At 47.0% G+C, this 20,399-nt stretch overlaps 1 protein-coding gene across 1 annotated transcript; it reads right to left on the bottom strand.

Moving 5' to 3' along the window:
• Positions 1 to 603: 603 nt before the first annotated feature.
• On the bottom strand, positions 604 to 13,295 carry LOC140646895 (phospholipase A2-like). The gene is made up of 4 exons (XM_072851249.1): positions 13,111 to 13,295; positions 9,726 to 9,891; positions 3,956 to 4,062; positions 604 to 768 (listed from the first exon to the last, which is right to left on the bottom strand). Exons 1-4 carry the CDS (start codon positions 13,151 to 13,153, stop codon positions 605 to 607), a joined length of 480 nt encoding a protein of 159 aa, XP_072707350.1. The 5' UTR covers positions 13,154 to 13,295; the 3' UTR covers position 604.
• Positions 13,296 to 20,399: the final 7,104 nt, after the last annotated feature.

Here is a 20,399-nt window from a genome sequence, read left to right on the forward strand (position 1 = left end):
AGCTGGCTATACGAGCCAAGAAACACACACCCCCCCTCCACAAGAAAGGATGGAGCCCTCCCCTGGGCCAGACTCTGCTTTTCCTTTTGGTAGGAAGCAGAACTCCTCCGAGTGCAAATAAGGAATAAGGAGGCATCCTCCCTCTTTGATGTCCCCACTCCTCCCGCAGGTCCAGGAAAATAAAGTAGGTCACTCTACTTCCAGACTGGCATGCCTTGGGTCTTCAAAGGCCAGTGTATCTTTTCACAGAGATCGATTTATTTTTTTTTTACAAACCAGTCCAGCAGAAGTCCCTACATATTTTCCAGATCATGTGCAAATGTGTGGGAGCTGAAGGTCAGGCAATGTGAAAGGACAAAAAAGCCACTTGGTGACTGGTAATGTGTTCTCACTGCACTTGCAGACCGAACCCTCCATTTCTGCAAAGGCAGTGATCAGAGCAGGATCTTATCCTTACTTCAGCATGTATTTTACCCTGTCTCTCCTCCCCATAAACCCTGGCCTGATACAAATTTCTCACACCATTGTTAGCTCTGGTAAAAGAGATAAAATTTTATTCCAGTGCCTTCAGATTCAAAGGGTTAGAAGAAAGGTCCTAAAAAAACTATTCTGCCCCCCCATATCTGAAATGGCAGGTGGGATGAGTCTGTCCACATAAAAAGTCTGGCCAGAGCATGAAGTGTGGGTTGTATGGGGCTGCTCCCCAACACTTGGCTGCTTCTTGGTCACACAGGCACACCATTTTTTCACATCGGTCTGTCAGGTTATCTGCAAAAGAAAATGTGAATGGAGGATGAAAAATTCTGTATCGGACAAAGGCAAGAAACAGTTTTAAGAGGAACAATTCCCTAATAAAACAATTCTTAGGGAACAGAGGCTGTGGGAGCAGGAAGAGAGAAGGACCAACATGTCATGTGGTGTGTGGATCTGACCCTCCCCTGTCCCATCTCTGTCAGCAGGTCTGACCGTAACTGTGACCAAGAGCATCAGAAAGTAGCAGCTAAACATCAAATGACAATACTTATAAAAATTTGCCCAGCACAGAGCACTCCCTGCTTCTAGAGCTGTGTGAACAATGGGGGGTTAGTTCAGTGGCTGAAGATAAAAAAGAAAATTATTTTAGCTTAGCGAGCTAAAATTATTCCATTTTCCCTCAGTCAGTCAACTTCCCTTTTAACTCCTCCCTCTGCAAAGCAGACCAATTTCAAAAGAAAAAATGCTGCTTTGAAAGGAAGAATGTCCCAGAGGGACATTCGGAAACCTGAGGGTATAGAAGCACCCACTGGGCATCCTTCACTTGTGCTCCGTGAGTTGCTCTCACATCTCTCTGACGGCAGAGGAGCCAAGGAACTCCACAGCAGGGTCAGGTACCTGATTTTTATGCGTCAGCAGCTAACGAAGCTGATCAAAATCATATGTATGGAACTATTTATAATGCAATTATATGACTACATGACTAGGTAAGGACCATAAGGAACATCAAAGCAACTAGCTCAGGTCGCTACATTGCAAATGACTGATTTTAGGTTAATGAACCCCCTCCCACCTATAGGTGGCTTAAATGCAGCCGTTGGGCTAATATTATTTCAAAGCACAGTGCCTTGTTTATTTGAGGCTGCTACTATAGATTTTCTAACACCCACCAAACCCTGCACTAGGCAAAGTTTAAAGTGTGACTTCATGCCAGTGCACATGGGCTTTGCTCCAAAACCAACTGCAAAGAGTACAGGAATCTTTCCAGATTTCAGTGGACTTTGCTGGATCAACCCTGTATGCAATAAATAAGAAGAGCCCATATTTCTTAAGCTTGTCTGAAGAGAGTCACATGTTTACCGGTAAAAAGTGTTTCAAGGGTCCCACCGATGACGACTCAGCACCAAGTCCATTTTTTTCTTATCTACCAGTCCTGCCTGATTTCCTCCTTGCCCTCTGCTCCTTGAGTTCTTCCTATGCTGTGCCAACCACTGTCAGTCTAATGTGAGTACAAGAGTCTGGCTTGGCAGTCATTTCTGTTAGAGCAGAATGATTTTTTTTGACCAGCCCCCACACCTTACAACCCTTTCTATACTCCAGATATTTATCGAATGAAATTTGGCATATCTGGCATATGTGATGGCATATCTGGACTGAAAAATATGGTTTTGCCAATTTTTTTTTCATTCCATGAACAAAACTGCCTAACAGTAGCAAAAGGAGAAGTCCCAGGTAAAATGAGTTTCTGTTTAATTTACCTGAAAATATCTGTATTTATGATACAGTGCCAGACAACAGGCATTTACTTCCTCTTGCATAGAAAGGACAGTGCCAGCAGATCTGCTTCTAATGTTTCTGGACATCATTACCCTAGGCCCAGCAAGCATGCCTGGAAATTTAATTCTTCATCCCTTTTGTTTGAATGGGATCAGACATTATACCTTCACACCTCAGTAAAACCTGCTGTGCTGTAGCCTGGGGTAGGAAATTTGCCTTCAGAACGCGTTTCTATTTCTATTGTTCCTCCCCATGGGGGATGTCAGGGAAGTGAAGTCTGCTGAGGACTTGCGGAGAACAGTTGATGGATGCTTCTCAGGCCTTGCAGAGAACAGTTGATGGATGCTTCTCAGGCCTTGCCTGGACATCAGTTAAGAAATTAATGGCATTTGTTTAACTAATGCTTGTTAGCCAGGTTGGAGCAACTGCGGCCCAGTGCAGTCTTATGGGACATACTTTGCACATGTCTCATGGACTCAGTGATACGTCTCATATCCACAACTAGGGTTGTTCCTTCACAGCAAAAAGAAACAGGATTTTTTTTCATATAAAAATAGCTAGCAGAAAATATCAGCCAGCTATGGAAATATGGGTAAGTGGGAGGGAGAGCAGTTATACATTAAAGCAATACATTCCTTAGCCAGAACTTTCTATTTAATAGGTTGTTCTGGCACTTGGAAAAGAGCAACTGCAGATGTGTTGTGCCACATCCTGTATCTGCTGGCACATTTTCAGCTGCTGGAGTGGCTGAGGATTGCACCAGTAGAATATGGTCTTCTGACAAGGTAGAAATAGTCTTAATGTTCAAGCAAGTAGCTTTGATGCTATGGGGACAAATTTTACTCTCACATGTTTCTTTTCAAACTTTTGAAGTGTTCTACAATGGATTTTACGATCAGGGACATTTTTGAGACTTAGAAATAGAAGTGACAAATTCTAAGACTCAAGTCATCTGGTGTGTGTCAAAACAAACGGGTGCAAGCCACGGACGGGCTGTGACTGTGCAATTCAAGACCTTCTTGACTGGGTACCAGCTGTAGAGCTGAGCACAGCCTACACTTGCTGTATGCCTGCGGTGCTCAAGAGCATTCAATTCTGCAAGCTTCAAAATCCCTGCTGGAGCCCTAGGCCTTTAGGCTGGAGCCCCTCATGAGGCAGAGATGCAGGATGGTGCCCTGTTTAACCTTTCTTGCAGCCATGCATAACAGCATGGCTCTTCTCTAGTAGTACATAATGGTAAGTAAATAGTGGACAGTCCTGCTGGAGGGAGGGCCAAAACTGCCATGGGAGGACCACCCTTGCAGACCACTGCACAGCTGTGGGAAGGCAACGGTGAGGAGCAGGTAATGAGGGTGGGCAGAGAGCCTCCAGAGAGGCATCTGCATCCTTGCCAAACCAAGATGGCTTGTCGGCTCCAAGGTGTCCACTCCACTCTTCAGCCTGGGGAGGACTCAGGTTACCTGGAACGGGTAGTGCTGGGGCTCCAGCATTCCTCCCAGCTCTAGCTGGGGACTCTTGGCAAGCCTAGCCATCCAGGCAAGGGATGGGATGAGAACTCAGAGGAGAACAGAGGTTGCCTGAAGTGGCTTTAAAACCAGCTCAGCATACACAGACCTACCTCTGAGGCCCACAAAGCTCTTCGGTCAGCCTAGCACCTGCAGAGGAGGGAGTGAAATGAACCCAACGTGAGCGAGCATTTCCTTACCGCACTGCACGGCGTTCTGCTCACACACCCACTGGTACTGCTGCACCTTGGGGCTGCAGCCTTCCTTCTCTGCCTTGTCGTAGCAGCAGTCGTGCCTGTGGCAGCACCTGGAAGAGAATAAAAAGTAGAGTTTGGGCATCCTCCTGCATCTTGCACGTTTTGCTCAGGGGTGTTTGCACATACTTCAGGAGTGCTCCACTCATGCACTGCTCACAACAGCAATGTTTGCCCCAGCCGGTCAGTAAATCATCTGTTGATGAACCAAGCATCCTGGCATCTCTTTGAAAGCTCACATGGCTCAAGAGCTCATTAATACCATATTTGCTCCCATGACCACCATGCTGCTTCTTCCAAACTTTTGTCCTCAGAAACACAGGTGTGGTCAACACATGGTAATCCCACAGAAAAGGAGCTGAAGTGTTCCTGTGAGGTGCGTGACCATGGCTCACTGGCTTAGGCTTAGACCCATCTCAGAATTTGGAGTCGGGATGCTTTTTGCCTTCCTCAGCACAACCAAGCAGCTTCATCTCTTCAGTTCACCTGGACCTGCCACATGCTCTTTGGCCCATCCAGTTTCTGAGGCCACAAACTCATCAGCCTCAGTGGTGGGATTCATATCAGTTAACTTCAGATCCCTAAATGTAAACATCTACATTTAAGGCATTGATCTATACTGCCTTTCTGCATGTCATATGCATGTCATGCATGGCACAATTCATATTATCATACTGCAGAGAGCTAACGTAGGTGAAAAACATTGAAAAACATTTGAAAGTGTAATTTTTTTTCATTGATCATAGAGGGAGCTGAGGGTGAATAGCTCAGGTGATGATATCTGCCCTACAGACTAGTCAGTGAGATAATTTCCACTATCGACTGCTTCAGAATTTATAGGAAAACTTGACCCCACTTGAATTTTATTCTGGTAGTTTAGTGACTCAAAATACGTCAAGAAAAGATTCAGCACTTAGAGAGGTCCCTGCCAGATAACAAAGGTTGTTTCAGCAAGTATGCAAGGTCAGAGGCTGGAGCCAGAGAGGAGTGATCTGCATTTCCAGAAGCTGTCCCTGAAAGATCACGGGGACACTGCAGAGAAACCGCTCTACTAATTGGGAAGCATTGAGGCAGGCTGATCTTAGGGGTAGATGACGAGCAGACAGCTTTTAGAGAAGCTCTTGAGTCCTAGACGTGAATGTCTTCAAGAGGTTGATGAGCTGGCCAAAAGGGAGCATGGCTGTGCTGGCTGCCCATAGATTACCAAATCCAGTTGAAGACCTTGATTGTTACCTTCAAGGCCTGAGGCTAGTGTACCTGAAAAGCCAATAAAAATCTGGGATCCATCATTATATCCCTCTGGAAAAGTGGAACAACCCTGCAAGAAGGATAAAGGTCCCTTGTGCAGGAAGCGGGGCTTCTTCAGGGACCCGTCAGGAGCTGCCAGTACCTTACCTGAGAGCTCAGGAGCATCACGAACTTCATCACCCTCTGCTGCAGGAGGATTTTGCCCTTTTAGAAATTGGTTTACAAATATGAGGGCTGGTGGGCTGTGTGAGGTGATAAAGCCCAGGAAAAAAACCCCAATTTTGAAGTGCAAAGAAGAAGATCCACCACTGACGCAAATTTTAATAAAATGACTGGAACTAGATCAGGTGAATCATGTGAAAGAGACAACAGAGTCAGACCAGTCAGATCAAATGCAGCCTTCAAGCAACCCCTGCGATTACACACAGCCTGAGTTTAGTCCAGTGTGCTTTCCCTACTGATTGAGCTCCTGATTTCGTAGTTAAAGTAGCAATTTCATCCCACAGATGAGTCTGCAAACTAAATGCCATTTTTTCCTCAGATTGCAAAGATGAAACCCGTGTGATGATTACAACCAGACTACTCACTGGATTGTGAAACCTAGAAATGTAAGTCAGCAGTAGCAGAGTAGTGTTACCCTCCATGCTGCCTCCACAAAGGGCTTCAGAATGGGAATAAGCCCTGTGCGATGTACATAGCTAGAAGTTTTCCCATGAGGAATTACAGCAATTGCTGTAATTGGGAAGAGCTTATTCAGCCCAACTGGTTCTGTTGGACATGACTGCAGTAACCGGCTGTGGGTCAGATCTTTGCTGGCCTGGTAACGCCTCCCTTCTGGGCTTGTCCTGAAGAGGTTGGAAGTGGAAGGCCAAAGGAGAGAAGAATTTGCAGCCTTGTGGAAAGCGTGAAAGTCTCAGCTTTCTCCAACGTTTGAGTCCCTATGCATCGTATGTGTCATATGTGTCATATGATACGACAGGGATGGACTATGGCACTGAGCTACAACTGGGGCATATGTCATCTGGAGGAGTTGCTGTAGCCCAGGGCACCCTGGCTAACACACCTGAAGCTGCAGCACAGCCTTGTCCATCCTCAGGGGGGTGACAGATAGCAGAGCAGGCCCATCATTGGTGTCTCGTATACGGGACACAGAGCACACGAGGCCATGGTGGAGAGCCACGAATCAGGCTGGGCCGAGGCGGAGTGCCAGCTGTAGAAATTGTAGGGTTTGTGAGGTCTGGGGAGTGAATCAGTAGTCAAATTCCTAAGTTGGTGTCAGTGATGGAGGAGTGTGGGGAGGAGGAACAACGCGAAGGTAGACGGGCAAAGGGAGGAGTTAGGAGCCTGTGTGCCAAGGGAATGAAATTGCTCTTCACGGAGAACCAGAGGGAATGAACAGAAAAAGAGGTAGGAGACGTGAGAACAGATCTTGCAGGGGGCAAAAGACGGTCTGTGAATCAGGCAAGGACAAGCAAATGAGCACTAGAGAGGTGTGCTAGCTAGCTGTGAGAACTTGCTGCTCCTTATCTGACTTGGCAAAATCAGGGGGATTGCATAAATTCTGCAGGACCACAGGATTTGGTGCACAATTCCGTTTCCCCTTACACCAGTTCCTCCTGATGACACCCATAACTGCAGCGGGGTGACATGTAGCTTACACCGACACAAAGCGAGAAAACTTTGGCTCATACTTTACAAACATCTCTGTCAGATGTGCTGAAAGAACTGCCAGGGAGTGAAGAGTGAGGAAACCTATTGTTGTCCTTTGCCACCTTCAGATGGTCCCCTCCCATCTGGAGATGCCCTTTCCTGCTCCTGGGTCAGAGCGTGGCTTTTAATAACCAAGCTTTTAATAGACCGATGCAAACAGAGTCAGCCAACACTATGGCAGAGCACTGGTCAAGAGGTATGGAAAACAAATGCAACCGTGTCATCTAGTTAGTAAGCAACCTATTCATCACGTCTGGACTACGAGACAGCCCTAATGGCTACAGACAGCTCTGGCTGGCCCACAGGGATCTGCTTGGCCAGACCCCTGTCGTTGAGCAAATGCCATTAAGGTAAGAATTTGTCACGTTGTGTTTGTCACATTAACAGCACTGTCACCACTGTGTGTCCTTTTGTTTTGCTTTAACTCAGCAGCTGAGGCGAAATCTTACTCTTGCCTATGAGTTTGCCAGGACTTAGATGAGCCATATATGCCACCCTGCCTTTCACGGCATTCGATGTTTTCAGGGAGATGCTGAGCACCTTCAGGTCCTGCTTTACAAAATGGGTGCTGCAGCAATCCAGGGGAACAGAAAGGGGAAGGAGAAACAAATCTATTGACTTTATGCAGAAGAGATGCCATTATGTCTTGAAGTGATGGGACTGTGAGAGTGGAACAAAAGGGAAAAGGTAATTACTGACAACCCACATCAAAGTCAGTGTGTGGAATAAACCTTACAAAGGATTATCCACTCGATGGCTTTTTTCCTTTTCCCGTAAAAGAGAGGTGCTTAGAAGCACTCTAGCCCTGTCTAGACAGATTGACTGAATTACTCACAAGAAAATTACTCCTTTTGTAAGGGTCTCAGTAACAAACCTGAAAGTGTCAAGGGGGTGAGTAATTTCAAACAGTGTTTGTCACTCATGGCCAGTAGTTTTGCCACTCTGCTTTTTTCTTTTTTAGAATGGCAAATATGGAGAATAATGTGGTCACTTCGACAGGCATGGAGTACTCAACCATACTGATTTTTGTGGTAGTTCTCAGTAACAGATATCAGAAGATTCCTCTAGCAAACATAAAAAGGAAATCTTTAGGGCTAAATCTAGTGGGGCATTGCTGATTCTTCCTAGCTAAGAACCTAACTAAAAACCTTTCTGGGTTTTTTTTTTTTGCAGCCAAGCATTGCAGCTAAGGAATAATAATGAATGCACTTAAAGGATCAAGCTTCCCTTTTACAAACTATCTGGTATTTTGAGGCATTTCCAGCTGCAGAGTCTCATTTTCTGCCGTTAGGATAAAATCCATATCCCATGGAAATCAAATGGCAGGAGAAACACCGGCTGATGAACACGTGGACATATTTTACTCTGTCTCTTTTTCAGGAGTGCTGACCACTCGCGTCTCCCAGGGTCGCCTAAACTTGGGGGTCACTCAGCCTCTACAGAAAACAGCTTTTAGGTGACTCCACTCAGTCCTTCGGTAAAAGAAGTACTCCAGAGTAGTGAAACCATGTTTTGCTTTAAAGGCCTGATTATGAGAGCTGGTAAAGGGCTAACAAAAATAGTAACCACCTTACAGACACTGCTGTAGATGGTCATAAGGAGGTCAAGAGATATTACTGACAATTAAAAGAAATCTCTACACCTGAAAGCTGTTACTCATCATTTGTAAGTCCCGTATTGGCTGTTTCATAGAGGAAGTGTTTCATAGATACAAACCAGGGATGTGATGGGAGGGCTTTGGGAGTGAAACGTCTAGCTGCATTAATGAAGACAACTCCACTAGTTTTAAGGGACACCTGCTCTTTCATGCCCACAGAGGAGTTGGTCTTTAACCTTGGCATCTTTTCCTCCTTTTTTTCTCTTTTTCTGTCCTGCCAATTCAGCAAAGTTTGGTTTTGTAGCAGTGTGAAATGTCTCCAACAGCTGGGTATTCTGGAAAGCTCAGTTTCCTTCCCAGTGAGCTACACACTTCCTTCACCCCTACTAAAAGCAGCGCTTGCTCATTGGTAACACCTGGCCTGTTGACTGTAGATAAACAGATAGACTTGTCTGCTCTGTCTTGGAGGTTTCAAACCAGACAAGATTGCAAATAATGGGCTCAAAGCACACAAGAGACCACCATGCTCAAGATTTACATGTGTGCTAATGGCAAAGTACAAGAAAGAAACCTTTGATTGCAACACCTAGATTCATTGCTTTTAGCCTCGGGAATAACAAGCACAGCATCTTCCCCACTAAAAAAGAAAAGGAGAAATAACACCATGGTCTCCCTGTTGTTGTTCATCCTTGACTCAGTGTGGACTAACAGGCAATGAAGGCAACAGGTTTGATTACTCCTTGCAATGACCTGGAATTCTTCCAGAGGATAAACAGTGATAGTCGAATCCTTGCCATTTTCAGGACCTGGATGAAATAACCCTCCAAATACCTTGATCACTCCCCTTTCTTCAGCCAGGGCTTGCTCTCTAGGAATAAACATGCAGCTATTTCAGGAAATCACATCCTAGTTTCTCCTTTGCCCTCCACCCCACATAGTACAAGGTCCCAAGAGCTTTGGTCTCATCCAGAAGGTGGCTAAACCCTCATTCAAATCCCAAATGATACATGGGTCCTCACTCACAATTCCCCAGTGCTGTTCATATATACTAAGTTCCCTCTTCACGAAGCAGCAACGAGTCCGTGGAGTCACACTAGTACAAACAGGGAAGAGTGGGGAGGTCTGCACTGCTTCTGGACATACAGTTGAGGTTCTTCTTACCAGTCTGTTTTATCTCTAGGCCAGCCTTGTCCTCCCAGTCCACAGTAGCATCCGTAGCCAATATATGCCAAGGGAGACCGTCCTGTGCCACACGATATAGCTCCTGCCAATTCGATGATTCCTCGGGTGTGCAGTGAATGGGATTTTCCCAAAGCACCTTCCCAAACTGCAAAGACAGGACATGGCTACACACAAGGATTAAACATGCCTGACACTGATTTTCTTAAAGTCCGTAAAGGGGGAGATTTTGGTTTTGACTGGTTGTTGGGTGCAGCCTTGACAATGTAATTAGCCATGACATTCAGCCTGCAAAGGGGACTCTGCAGGGGCCTTACCTGCGGGCTGGGATAACCACGAGGCAGATGCAGAAATACTCAAGCAGGCTATTCAAGCAATTCAAGCTCAATTCAAGCCAGACTTACCAGCTCTGGTGCGCTAGCGTGTGATTGCAGCTATATTGCACCTGGGAGCAGTATGCCCAGTTTTGCACATCACGGAGCCCGAGCTGTTAAGCTTTGCAGGGCCTGTGCCAGCACCATGCAGAGCCAGCTGGGCTTCACTGCACCCCAGAGCTCACAAACCTGGGAAAGCTTACTAGCTATGCTGTGGTCCTGAGTGGGATGCGAAGCAGCAGAGGACAAGCACACAACCAGACCTAACCTGGGCTCTACAGAAAAAAATGAGGTTTCTATGTTGCCCAAGATGTCTTATGTTTTCCAAGTTTCCCCTACTATTCAGGATATTTTAACCCATTCTCCAGATGGCAAGAAGCTGACAGTACTATTAATTTGCATAGAGGGACAGCTACAAGTCCCTGAGCCTGTAAGGTATACTTTGTCAAGGATAGAGTGCCTACATTAGCCAAGATGTATGTATATCGGCTCTCTTTTGAGCATTTGGAAGTGCTGGCAACACTTACATCCGCTTCCGTTATTACATTCCATTTAAGTCGTAACATCAGGTTGGCTGCATGAATTTGGAAAAAAAGAAAAAAAGGAGCTCTGTGTCAGCTGAAGTGTGCGGATAGCCACCCAAACCAGTCTGGAGTTTTTTGAGTTACAAGCCTTTCCAACGGTGTTGTGATTTCACATGTTAATTTGCAACTTTTTTAGAAACCTCAGACTCTACCTTGCAGTAACGATTACAAAAACCAAGAGTACCCTGCCCCTAATACTCACGCCACGGTGATGCTCAGCTGCAAATGTTGATGCTTATCATGTTAACACTAGCAACAGATAGGAGTATTTATTGCTTAGGTTTACTGTGGAGGACCAAGTGCACTTTGCACTGCTCTATCGTGCATGGCAAAGCTACTCACCAGCAGCATCAAACCCCTCAGACTGACTGCCGAACCCATCCGCTTGTCCCACCCGTGCACAGCGGCTCTGAAAAGAAAAGCCTGCCAATATGGGGGGACTTTGTGGCACGCTTGGATGAAGAGGGAGGTGACGCCTGGGAGCTGGGAACCCGCCACCGAAGTTGCTTTGCCACCTGCCCCCGGCTATTGCAGCACGCTTGACCTCTTCAAAGTGCTGTGCAAACACAGACTAATTAATCCCCTAAACCACCCGAGGACTCAATACTATTATTAAAACAGTTGCTTTCCTTTTAAAACCTAGCTTCTAATCCCCTTGCTTGGGCCTCTCCCTGCATCTCCGGGGCTGGCTGACCCTCCTAGCCTGATCCAAACCCCAGTGAGGACAAGGAGGGTCTCACCCCGTGAAGGACAAGGCAGGGCTTTGCTCCCCTTCTGCAGCCCAAGCCCCTAGCAGGAATGAGCGCTGCCCTCCACCATTTTTGCCCTGGCAATTGGTGCCTCGGGCTGTCCCAGCGTGGGGTTTCGTACAGCCTCCTTATGCTTCCCGGGGCATTCCTCGGGGATTAAATGCACATTCCTGAAAAAGTAACCACGCTGCTCACCTAAACACTGCTTGAGTGTTCAGGTTTCGTGCTAAAAACACATTACACAGGTGTTATTTGAAACTAAAGAGACGACCTATTTCCCTTGTCTAAACAGCGGGGCTCCGGCGTTAGAAAGGGGCTCAGCTCTCAGGCACCCCAGGGGAAATCACAAGCAGTGAGCTGCTCTGGATTTTGGGTTAAGAATCATGCTTTTTCAACCCGTTGCAGTTTGCAGACCCTGAAAATGTTCCAATGGAGACAAAAACTTCTTTGTAGGCATTCAGGCCTCCTGATGAGCAGCTTGCATTTTTTTTAGCTGTCTTTTGCTGACCTCTTCAGCCAGGACTGGTGGACTTGGTCTGTTGGCCACTGGCTGGAAATGGCCGAGGCTGGTGTAAGGTAACTGCACCTCACCCAGAAGAAGGAAGGCCATTCTTCTTTTGGGGATATCTCTGAGGATCGAGGAACTGTAATTACAGTGCAGAGCTGCTCATGAAATTGGAGACAAAGCCCCAAAGGGAATTGAGTCCAAAAGAATCAATTGGTGTGCTTAGGGCTGCGTGCTCTGCAAGAGCTTGAAATAACGCGGGCATCCAGGCAGCCTCTGATGTTCCTGTTTCATTCTTTGAAAGCTGGCTGGGTTTTGAGCCGATGGCGGGTCACTGCAGCAGAGAGGTCAGCCCCAGCAAGTATGTTTCAATATTCAGTTGCACAGCTAATAACTTGACCAAGAACTGAAATAGCTTTTTCTATGCTGGGCAGCCAAGCCAACACAGTTGGGAAAGCCTTGAAAAAGTCTGAGTTTCCACAACAGCCTGCATTTAGCCACATCTCCCATTAGGAGCATGGCCCATCATTAGTTATATACTAACGGGGCACCTTAGCAGAGAACTTACCTGCAGGGAGGTGAGCGGAGGTCAATCTGACAACTTACACTTTCTATTTCCTGCTTAAACGGGCAGCCTTTGCTGTAGATTAAGGTAAGGTTTTGGTTTTTATTTTAAAACTGTACTGCAAGTATAACCTCAGACCTGCCAGTTTAGTGTCGTGTTGCCTCTGTGTGTAGGGGCTTTATGTTAGCAGACATTTATGGCTTTTTTTAACAGGCTTTTTAAAAATTATTTTAAATTCAGATGAATTGAAAACTGCTTACTCCCCAGTCACTGGTATAAAAAGACAGTATTTCTATGAAGAAACACAGACGCCAACAACTTTGTAGCGGAAAACTATCCAAAAAGAAAATGACCCATGTTTATACAGCCCCAGCTACGTAAACCGCCAGGGAAGCAAAGCGGGCAGACAGCTCACTTACACATCCCCTCGCTATACAGTTGAAAAGAGTCGAGCAGCGCTTTTTTTCCTCCCTTGGCCAAACCACGCTGAGGTGCCTGCTGTGAAGCAGGCAAAGCTGCCGGCAAGGGGAGAGGCTGTCCTGGGCCGGGGGAGGCATGGGGAGGGAGAGGGACCGAAAGGCGGTACTCACCTGCCTGAAGCAGCATCAGCACCAGCAGCAGGTGGGAGCCCATGGGCAGATCGCTCCCGCACTCCTGTACGCCGGGGTTCAGCCACCGGGGCGGCCAGCAGCACCTCACCGTGCTGCCAAGTGAGCCGAGGTGTGGGTGTGCTTAACAATCTTCCCGGGCCGCTGCTCCAGGGTTTATATATACGTGGCTGCGAGCCCGTCTGAAGTGAAACACCCTCTTCTGCGACGTCCCTGAGCCCCAGCCCGCGTCCAGTCCGTCCCCGCAGCGGGCTCCTTGCTGCACGGGGAGAGGGCGAGGGCTGGCTCTGTTTGCCCAGCATCGCCTTTGGGAGGGAGGGACTGCTGGAAGGGCATTAGGCTGGCAGTCCTCGGGACAGCCCCAGACACCCAGGCACTAAGCTGGGCTCCTTCTTTAAGCTGTTTGCTTACAGACCCTGGTTAACCTCTGAGTAGCTGTGGAAAAGGGAAGCCTGCAACCGGGCTTTCTGTGGCTTGGGCTCGCTGCTGTGGCGTCCCCCTGGCAAGGATTTTCTCTTTTTATAGATGACTCTTTCCAGGGTAATTTTTTTTTTTAAATTATCTTATTTTAAGACTGATTCTTTTTCATGTTTAAAAAAGAAGAAACAAAACTATAAAAATCCAACAGAAAGAATACTGTTAGGTGCAAGTATCCAATTATAAACTGACCAACAGAGCTAATTCTGCGCCACTCCTGAGGGAAAAACACCCTCTTGGCCTGTTGCTGCACCTGACCGAGACCAATTGCTTTCCTGAAGACTCGTCAGTATGTGGGTCCCAGCCACGGCAATACACCAGCAGCTGGGGACAGTCCCCTGGGGCCAGCCGTGCTCTGGTGACACCGGGTCGGCAAGGTGGCCCCCCAGTCACGCAGCCTCTGCTTGTGCGGGGCAGCAGGCGATGTGAGCGAGAGGAATGGCCATAGTATTTTGCCTTTGGCATTGAAACAGCTTCATCCAGCCTTCCAAGGCTTTAAAACTCCTGCCTTGCTTGGTACAGCAGCCATCTGCCTTGTTGGGGTCTGAGCATCTGCCCCTTCCCCGGTGTGGGCACGGTGGGCAGGGCTGGCTGCTCTGCTGGGAGGGAGAGGAGAGGAAGCAAGCTGCTTTGCCCTTGCCCTGCACAGCAGTCCCCCTTGCCTGAGTTCCCCAGGGTAAAGCTCTGCCTCCCTTCCTAATGTCATGGTTTTAAATATTTGCTTGCTAAATATTGGTACTTGAATCAAAGGTCAGCAGCAAGTCTTACGGGGCTGCCTTCCATTGAGACCAGCCCTGCAGCAGCAGCTGGCACTCTTCGCCAAGCAAGTTTTCAAGATACAGCATGTATCAGGTGCCTTTGATACAGGGCAAATGAGATGGCAGAATTGGATGAATCTCATGACAACTGTGAGCCCAAAATCCCCTGCCCGTCACCGCCCCTGTGATGTGTGCTGGCAGCAGGCGAGGGAGGAGGGTGAGGCGAGTGCCCCAGCTCCTCTGCGACATCGGAGGGGCCGAGGACGAGCTGTGCAGCTTACACCTCCTTCCTCGGAAACTCCCTTTAGTAATCATACATTTACTCAAGTAATAATGCCAAATCCTATGTATGTGAGCTGTTGCTGGCTAATATTTAACCTTAAGAATATAAGTTTGCGGAAGGAGGATGTCGGAAGGGTGGGTGTGCTGTATTCAAGGGTTCTGTGGATTCAGGTCCTCCAAATGAGAAGTGCGAAGAAGTAGTCAGGCTTTAAAGCACCGCGTGGGGCCTGGCTGAACAAGGTGCCCTGTTAGAGCAAGCTCCATCCCTGACAGATACCTGGCAGGCCCCATTCTTAAGTGGGGACCAAGGGGGAGGTGTGAGGAACCTCTGCAGATGCTTTACGGGATTCCTGGGGTCCCCAAGCCCGGGGAAATGCCTTTGAGTGCCCAAAGTGTCCACTCTACTACTTGGATTTATCAGAGTCATTTCGGTTTGAAAACCTACATTTAATCTTGTTCTTTCAAAGCCTTCCTGAATCACAAACCTGATCAAATTATAAATTTTGATTTGTATTTGATTTATATAACTGTGGTCTGATGATAAATTTTCAGACCACAGTTTAATTCTATTCTTCCCTTTCTCACAGCCCCCTGCCCCCCAAATAATAGATGAGGTTTCTGTCCCCAGGTCAGCAATAAATAAAGAAATACAGAAAGAAATACAGAAATACAGACCCCTTTGATAGCCAAATGTATCTGCAATGTTGGAAGAAGACTTCTGCAGGATATTAGGGAGGGATGCCCAAATCCAACCTTAAAATGGAAAGCAGAATTAATGTATTGTTTCCTTATGATTGTTTCACACTGCTGACTGGTTGAGTTTGTTATTTATCTACGCAATTACTGATTACTGTTGCCTAAGTTAATCAGCATATTTATTAAATAGTATTAAGTGCTAATCGTGGTCTTACTATGTTATGGCAAGTGCACTGGGATCAGGAGGGCATTTTTATTACTGTTTAGGGAAACAAAGTTAACTCCCTGATCCTGCCCCTTTGCGTGCATTTTGCACGTTACCTGCTTGAGCTCCCCTTCTCACTAGCAGCAAGAGGCAGCACACGGGGTGTTGGATATCGTCTCAGCAAACTCAGCTATACAGACTACTGGCTGTCTGAAACTGCACAGGGAATAAACTTACTTTGAGCCTCAGGTCACTTGCATGGGGCAATCAATCCATACTGTTGGAGGGCTATTTCTTCAGATGAACTAGCTCTGTTGAAAATAGAGTTCCCTTGGTTTGCACCACCAAAGCAGCTGGCCCTCAGGGATGGTACTACCTCATGCTATCGGGCTCCTTATTGTTGAAAGACACGATTAGGGAAAAGTTTTCAGCTGAAGGGGAGAAGAATTTATAAGGACTCCACATTTTTTAATGACGTTTACCCAGTGAGGTTCAAGACGTCAGATGTTCTTGCAGAAGCCAGGCTGTCCTTCATCCCAGAGAGGCTGTTCTTCCTCAGTCATCTCTGTGGATGTCACCACCAACCACAAGAAGAGGTCTCTGGTCAGCACCAGCAGATTCAGTGATGTGTTTGCTTCCCAGGCCAAGGGCTTTTCCCACGAGGGGCAGAGGAAGCTTTCCTGCAATACCATGGGGCTTTACAGGTTCCCTAAAGGAACTGTCCCCACAAAGACTGCTTTATAGGAGGATGACTAAAGAGGCTGAAGGATACAGAATGACAGTTTGGGTAGTGGGAGCTAGAAGAGAAAATCAGTTCTAAAGGGAAACAAACTCCACATTACCTGTTCAGAGGGAAAAAATAAACATATCTAAGGCTGCCACATGATTTGTGGTGATACAACCAGTTACAGAAGCAATAGCGTTAATATAACAACATATTAAGTAAACAGTCTTATTTAATATCATCTTGCATGGAAGGTCTGTCCATGCTTTAGTGATGATGCAGCCTAGTCAAACTTTGATGAGGAAAGACAACATTGTTATTATTTTCAGTCCCAAAAGAAAGATTTTAAAAGTGGCTACTGGTTTGAGGGTGTCCGGTATATATCTCCTTGAGCGTCACTGCTGCTGTGCACCAGGTCTCATCTTGATGGTGGCATTTCTGGATAGTGAAGCTGGATGGCTCCAGCCTGCAGCACCCTGTCAAAGTCAGTGCCTGCTTTTGTCTATGGTCAGGCACACACCCACACCCATACCCACACCCACACCCACACCCACACCCACACCGACCCCTCCAGTGACGAAGAAGTAAGGCCACCTCTCTCAGGCTTTTGCTGTGGCAGTTTTCTCCCAGCACAGTCTCAGAAGGTGCTGTCTCCTGAGCTGACTGTGTGGGCCTTCCCCTCAAAAGTCGTTTCCACATGAAATGCGCCCCTTCTGCACACTTACTCGCACTCCTCCCATGAAGGAGTGGACCTCATGGTCTACATATATAATGCTGCTGGAAGGCAGGCAGGAAGAGCTGACATGAGTCCTGTGTTTGGGATAAAGGAAATGATGGATTGCTGAAGAAGGGGGGTGATGTGAGGTGCTGAGGGAGCAGTAGCTTCTTCCTTATGAGCATTGCTGGATGTGGGGTAAACGTTGTGGGCCACATGCCAGGGAAGAGCTACAGCACCCTGGCAGGCTCCTTTCCCTCCTCACGGCTGTCTCCAGCCCTCATGAGGATCTGTTACCCCTCAGGCTCTGTCCATAACACACGAAACCCAGAGCTGCATCCCTTCACATATACCTTCCCCAAGGCACGGGGAGAGGAGACACGACCCATGGAATGGAAATGGGGTGCAGGTGTCCTCTCGTTGTCCTCCTGCTCTCTCATTAGGTGGAGAGAGGTTGTGAGGGAGCGCAGTCACTGCGTGGGGGGACTGGCCCAGCTGCCTCGTTCTCTTGTCACTGGAAATGTCAAGACTTTTCTGACTTTAACAGTCTTCTCATCCCAAGTGTTAGTGACCCTATAATGCTCAGGTCTTCAGAAGTATGCATCTCCTAGTCTGGTCTGCCTGTATGCAGAGCAAGCAGTCGTTCTGTTGCCTGCAGGACAGGCTCACTTGGGAATGGAGAGGCTCTCGTGTCCTCCAGAAACCATCGAGCTTTGGTGGACATCACATAACCTAGTGCATCTGTCCAGGCAATGGGGCCACGACCACAAAAAGGTTTTCAAGACTGCAATGGCCACAGGTAGGCAGGACATCAGAAACACAGCATGCCCTGGCAATGCAGAGCATGCTGCCATCACCACCTGGGGACGTTGCCATCGGTACAAACCAGGGAGAACAGCATCTCTTTGGAGCCACGTTGAGCACTGCCTGTAGTGATGCAAAGGGATGGGTGAAAACTGGCATGCCTTATCAGCTGAGCACCCTTAGACAGTTGGCTCTCGTTTTTGGCCCTGGTGACATTTCCCACTTAAAAGAGAGGATATATTACCAGAATTGAAGTACACCTAAAACAGGAACAGGCTGAATAAAGGCATCTTATTTAAATACTGACACCTTCTCAGGCTGCTTAGTTTGTGAGATCCACCAAGAGACTGGGCTGCTTCATCCAATAGGAGGCCCAGGGAACACACACACACGGAGATGAACATACACTCTGACATCCAAGACAAGTTCCTGAAATGCCTCTGCGTTCCCTGAAAAGGAATGGCTAACATAAATGTCTCTGTCCGTTTAACAGGAACCCCTGTCAGAGACAAAGCTGGAAGACCTGTGATACCAGTTTGTACCAATGACACCAAGATTCATGATACTCATCCAGACTCTGAAGCCCATTAAAATACTTGTTTTGAGGTCTCAGTGTTTTCAAGTCTGTTGTTTAAATTCATGGGCAGCCTTCAACAGAGCAGAGCAAAATTACATTTTTATTTTCTGGTTGTCAAGATAATGCAAACAGAGGTGTGTTCATAGCTCCTCCTGGGAGACAGAGGAAGGGATGGCCTGGGTGGGGAAGGCGTAATACAGATCAGGAGCACATAAAATTCTTATTCCACCTTTGCAAGTACATTTCAACCCTGACTACTCTAGACCACCATCCTCACTCAGCTCTGCCAGTATATTCCAGTGCTGCCTATCTATGTAGTCTGCTGTGTACTGAGTCATCTCCTCCGAATGCCGTCTGCTTTAGCCTCTCATTTCCCCATTGTTCAGGCTTCATCTTTCTTTTTTTCAATTGCTAAAAGGTTTCCTGCTTCTGCACTTGCCATCTCACACTTCTCTCCTTCCACCTTTTGGTGGAAGACTCATGCTGGTACTGGTGGAAAACTGCTACTTTGGTGGAAGACTCATAGCTTGAAGACTCATGCTGGTACTGTCTCAAGCCTCAGGTACCAACAGAGACAGAAAAGTGCTTTTTTTTTGAAGGCCTCAATTCATAACAGCAGTCGGTCCTGTCTAGATCATGGAGCACTTGGGAGCTCTGAATCTCCAACTTTTAAGAGGACAGGCAATTAGAGACTTCCTGAAGAAAAGGAGATATATGTTACACTACCTCCACTCTGTTATCTGGATTGCTTTACTATGATGCATCCGGTGTGCAGACCAGTGTCTTTTATGTCTGATACCTGAGAATATAAAAAGAAAGCCAATAATGGGCTAAATTTTAGCCCATTAGTTTACTCCTACGGGAAAAGTGAAATCGAGCATTCCCTGAAGGTGCTACTATGATGATTCACAATCTGCTTTCCTGTAGCCCTGTTGAAAGTTGGCCATGACCTCAAGGTTACTGCTGTAGATTTATTAGGAAGGGCACTGGAGAACCAAGGTTTAGCTGCTCCCTTTTCTTGCCGTCAACCAGTGCTGCATATGGCAAGTTTTTAGGTGTTCCTGGAATCCCTCTGCTGTTAGTCAGGCCAGGCTTTTGTTAACCTCTACAGAGACATACGATTAAGTTTATATTTATTAAAGTAAATTCTTCTTTACTATTTCCCAATCACAATCTGAATTATCAAGCCCAAGTTCAAATACTGTACTCTGCTTGCACAGTTAATACCGTTTCATGGGCCCTTCAAACCCTCTCTCTTCTTCTACATGCATACACCCCTGCACCAAGACTCATATTTGCCACCACCTCCTTGTTTTTGTTTCATGACTCATCACCTCTTCACTGCTGTGGAAATTGTTGTCTTCTGGGTTTCATATTTGGGATATAAAAAGGTTTGGAGAAAAAGAAAAGGAAAAAACATCAGGATAGTCAAAAGAGCTCCACCTTTCAGGAGGAAAAGAGGAGACAGCTCTGCAATTTGTTCTGCTGGGGAGGCAATGCTCTGAGCTGGTCACCGTGGTCACTTAGTTGGTTTGTATTTCTTTCCTTTCTGACCAGCCCCCAGCTGAGGGCATGCCGCACGTATTACATCTCATCTTCAGGCTTTGTGCTTTTAGTGGGTAACTGACCACATCTGCGGTCCCAGTGCCAGTCCTTTTCTCCCTAAGATGACAAGGATTTACCTGATCAAAGCCCGTACCTTTGTGCCCAAGGACAGGTCAGGTGAGGGTTGGATGCTGAATAGTTTAGTGCCTCGTGTGACCAACAGCCCTCAAGCCATAGTGAGGAACTGCCCACATGGGAAGCTCCCAGCCCCAGAGATCTCCTCAATTCCCAGTAAAACTGCCTCTTGTATGCTGAGCAAATAATCCTGACAAGGCATTTTGGTTATGTTTTCATGTAGTCTTTTGCTTACTAGTATAGGAAGATTTCAACCTTTACCTGGCTCATCTTACTGTTTCTCATACCAGTCCTGGTACTTACAGTAAACTTAGGACCACGCTGAAGGACATAGACAGTGTAATTAAAATTGT

This window comes from Ciconia boyciana, chromosome 1 (assembly GCF_034638445.1).
Source record: "Ciconia boyciana chromosome 1, ASM3463844v1, whole genome shotgun sequence".
NCBI classification, from domain to species: Eukaryota; Metazoa; Chordata; class Aves; order Ciconiiformes; family Ciconiidae; genus Ciconia; species Ciconia boyciana.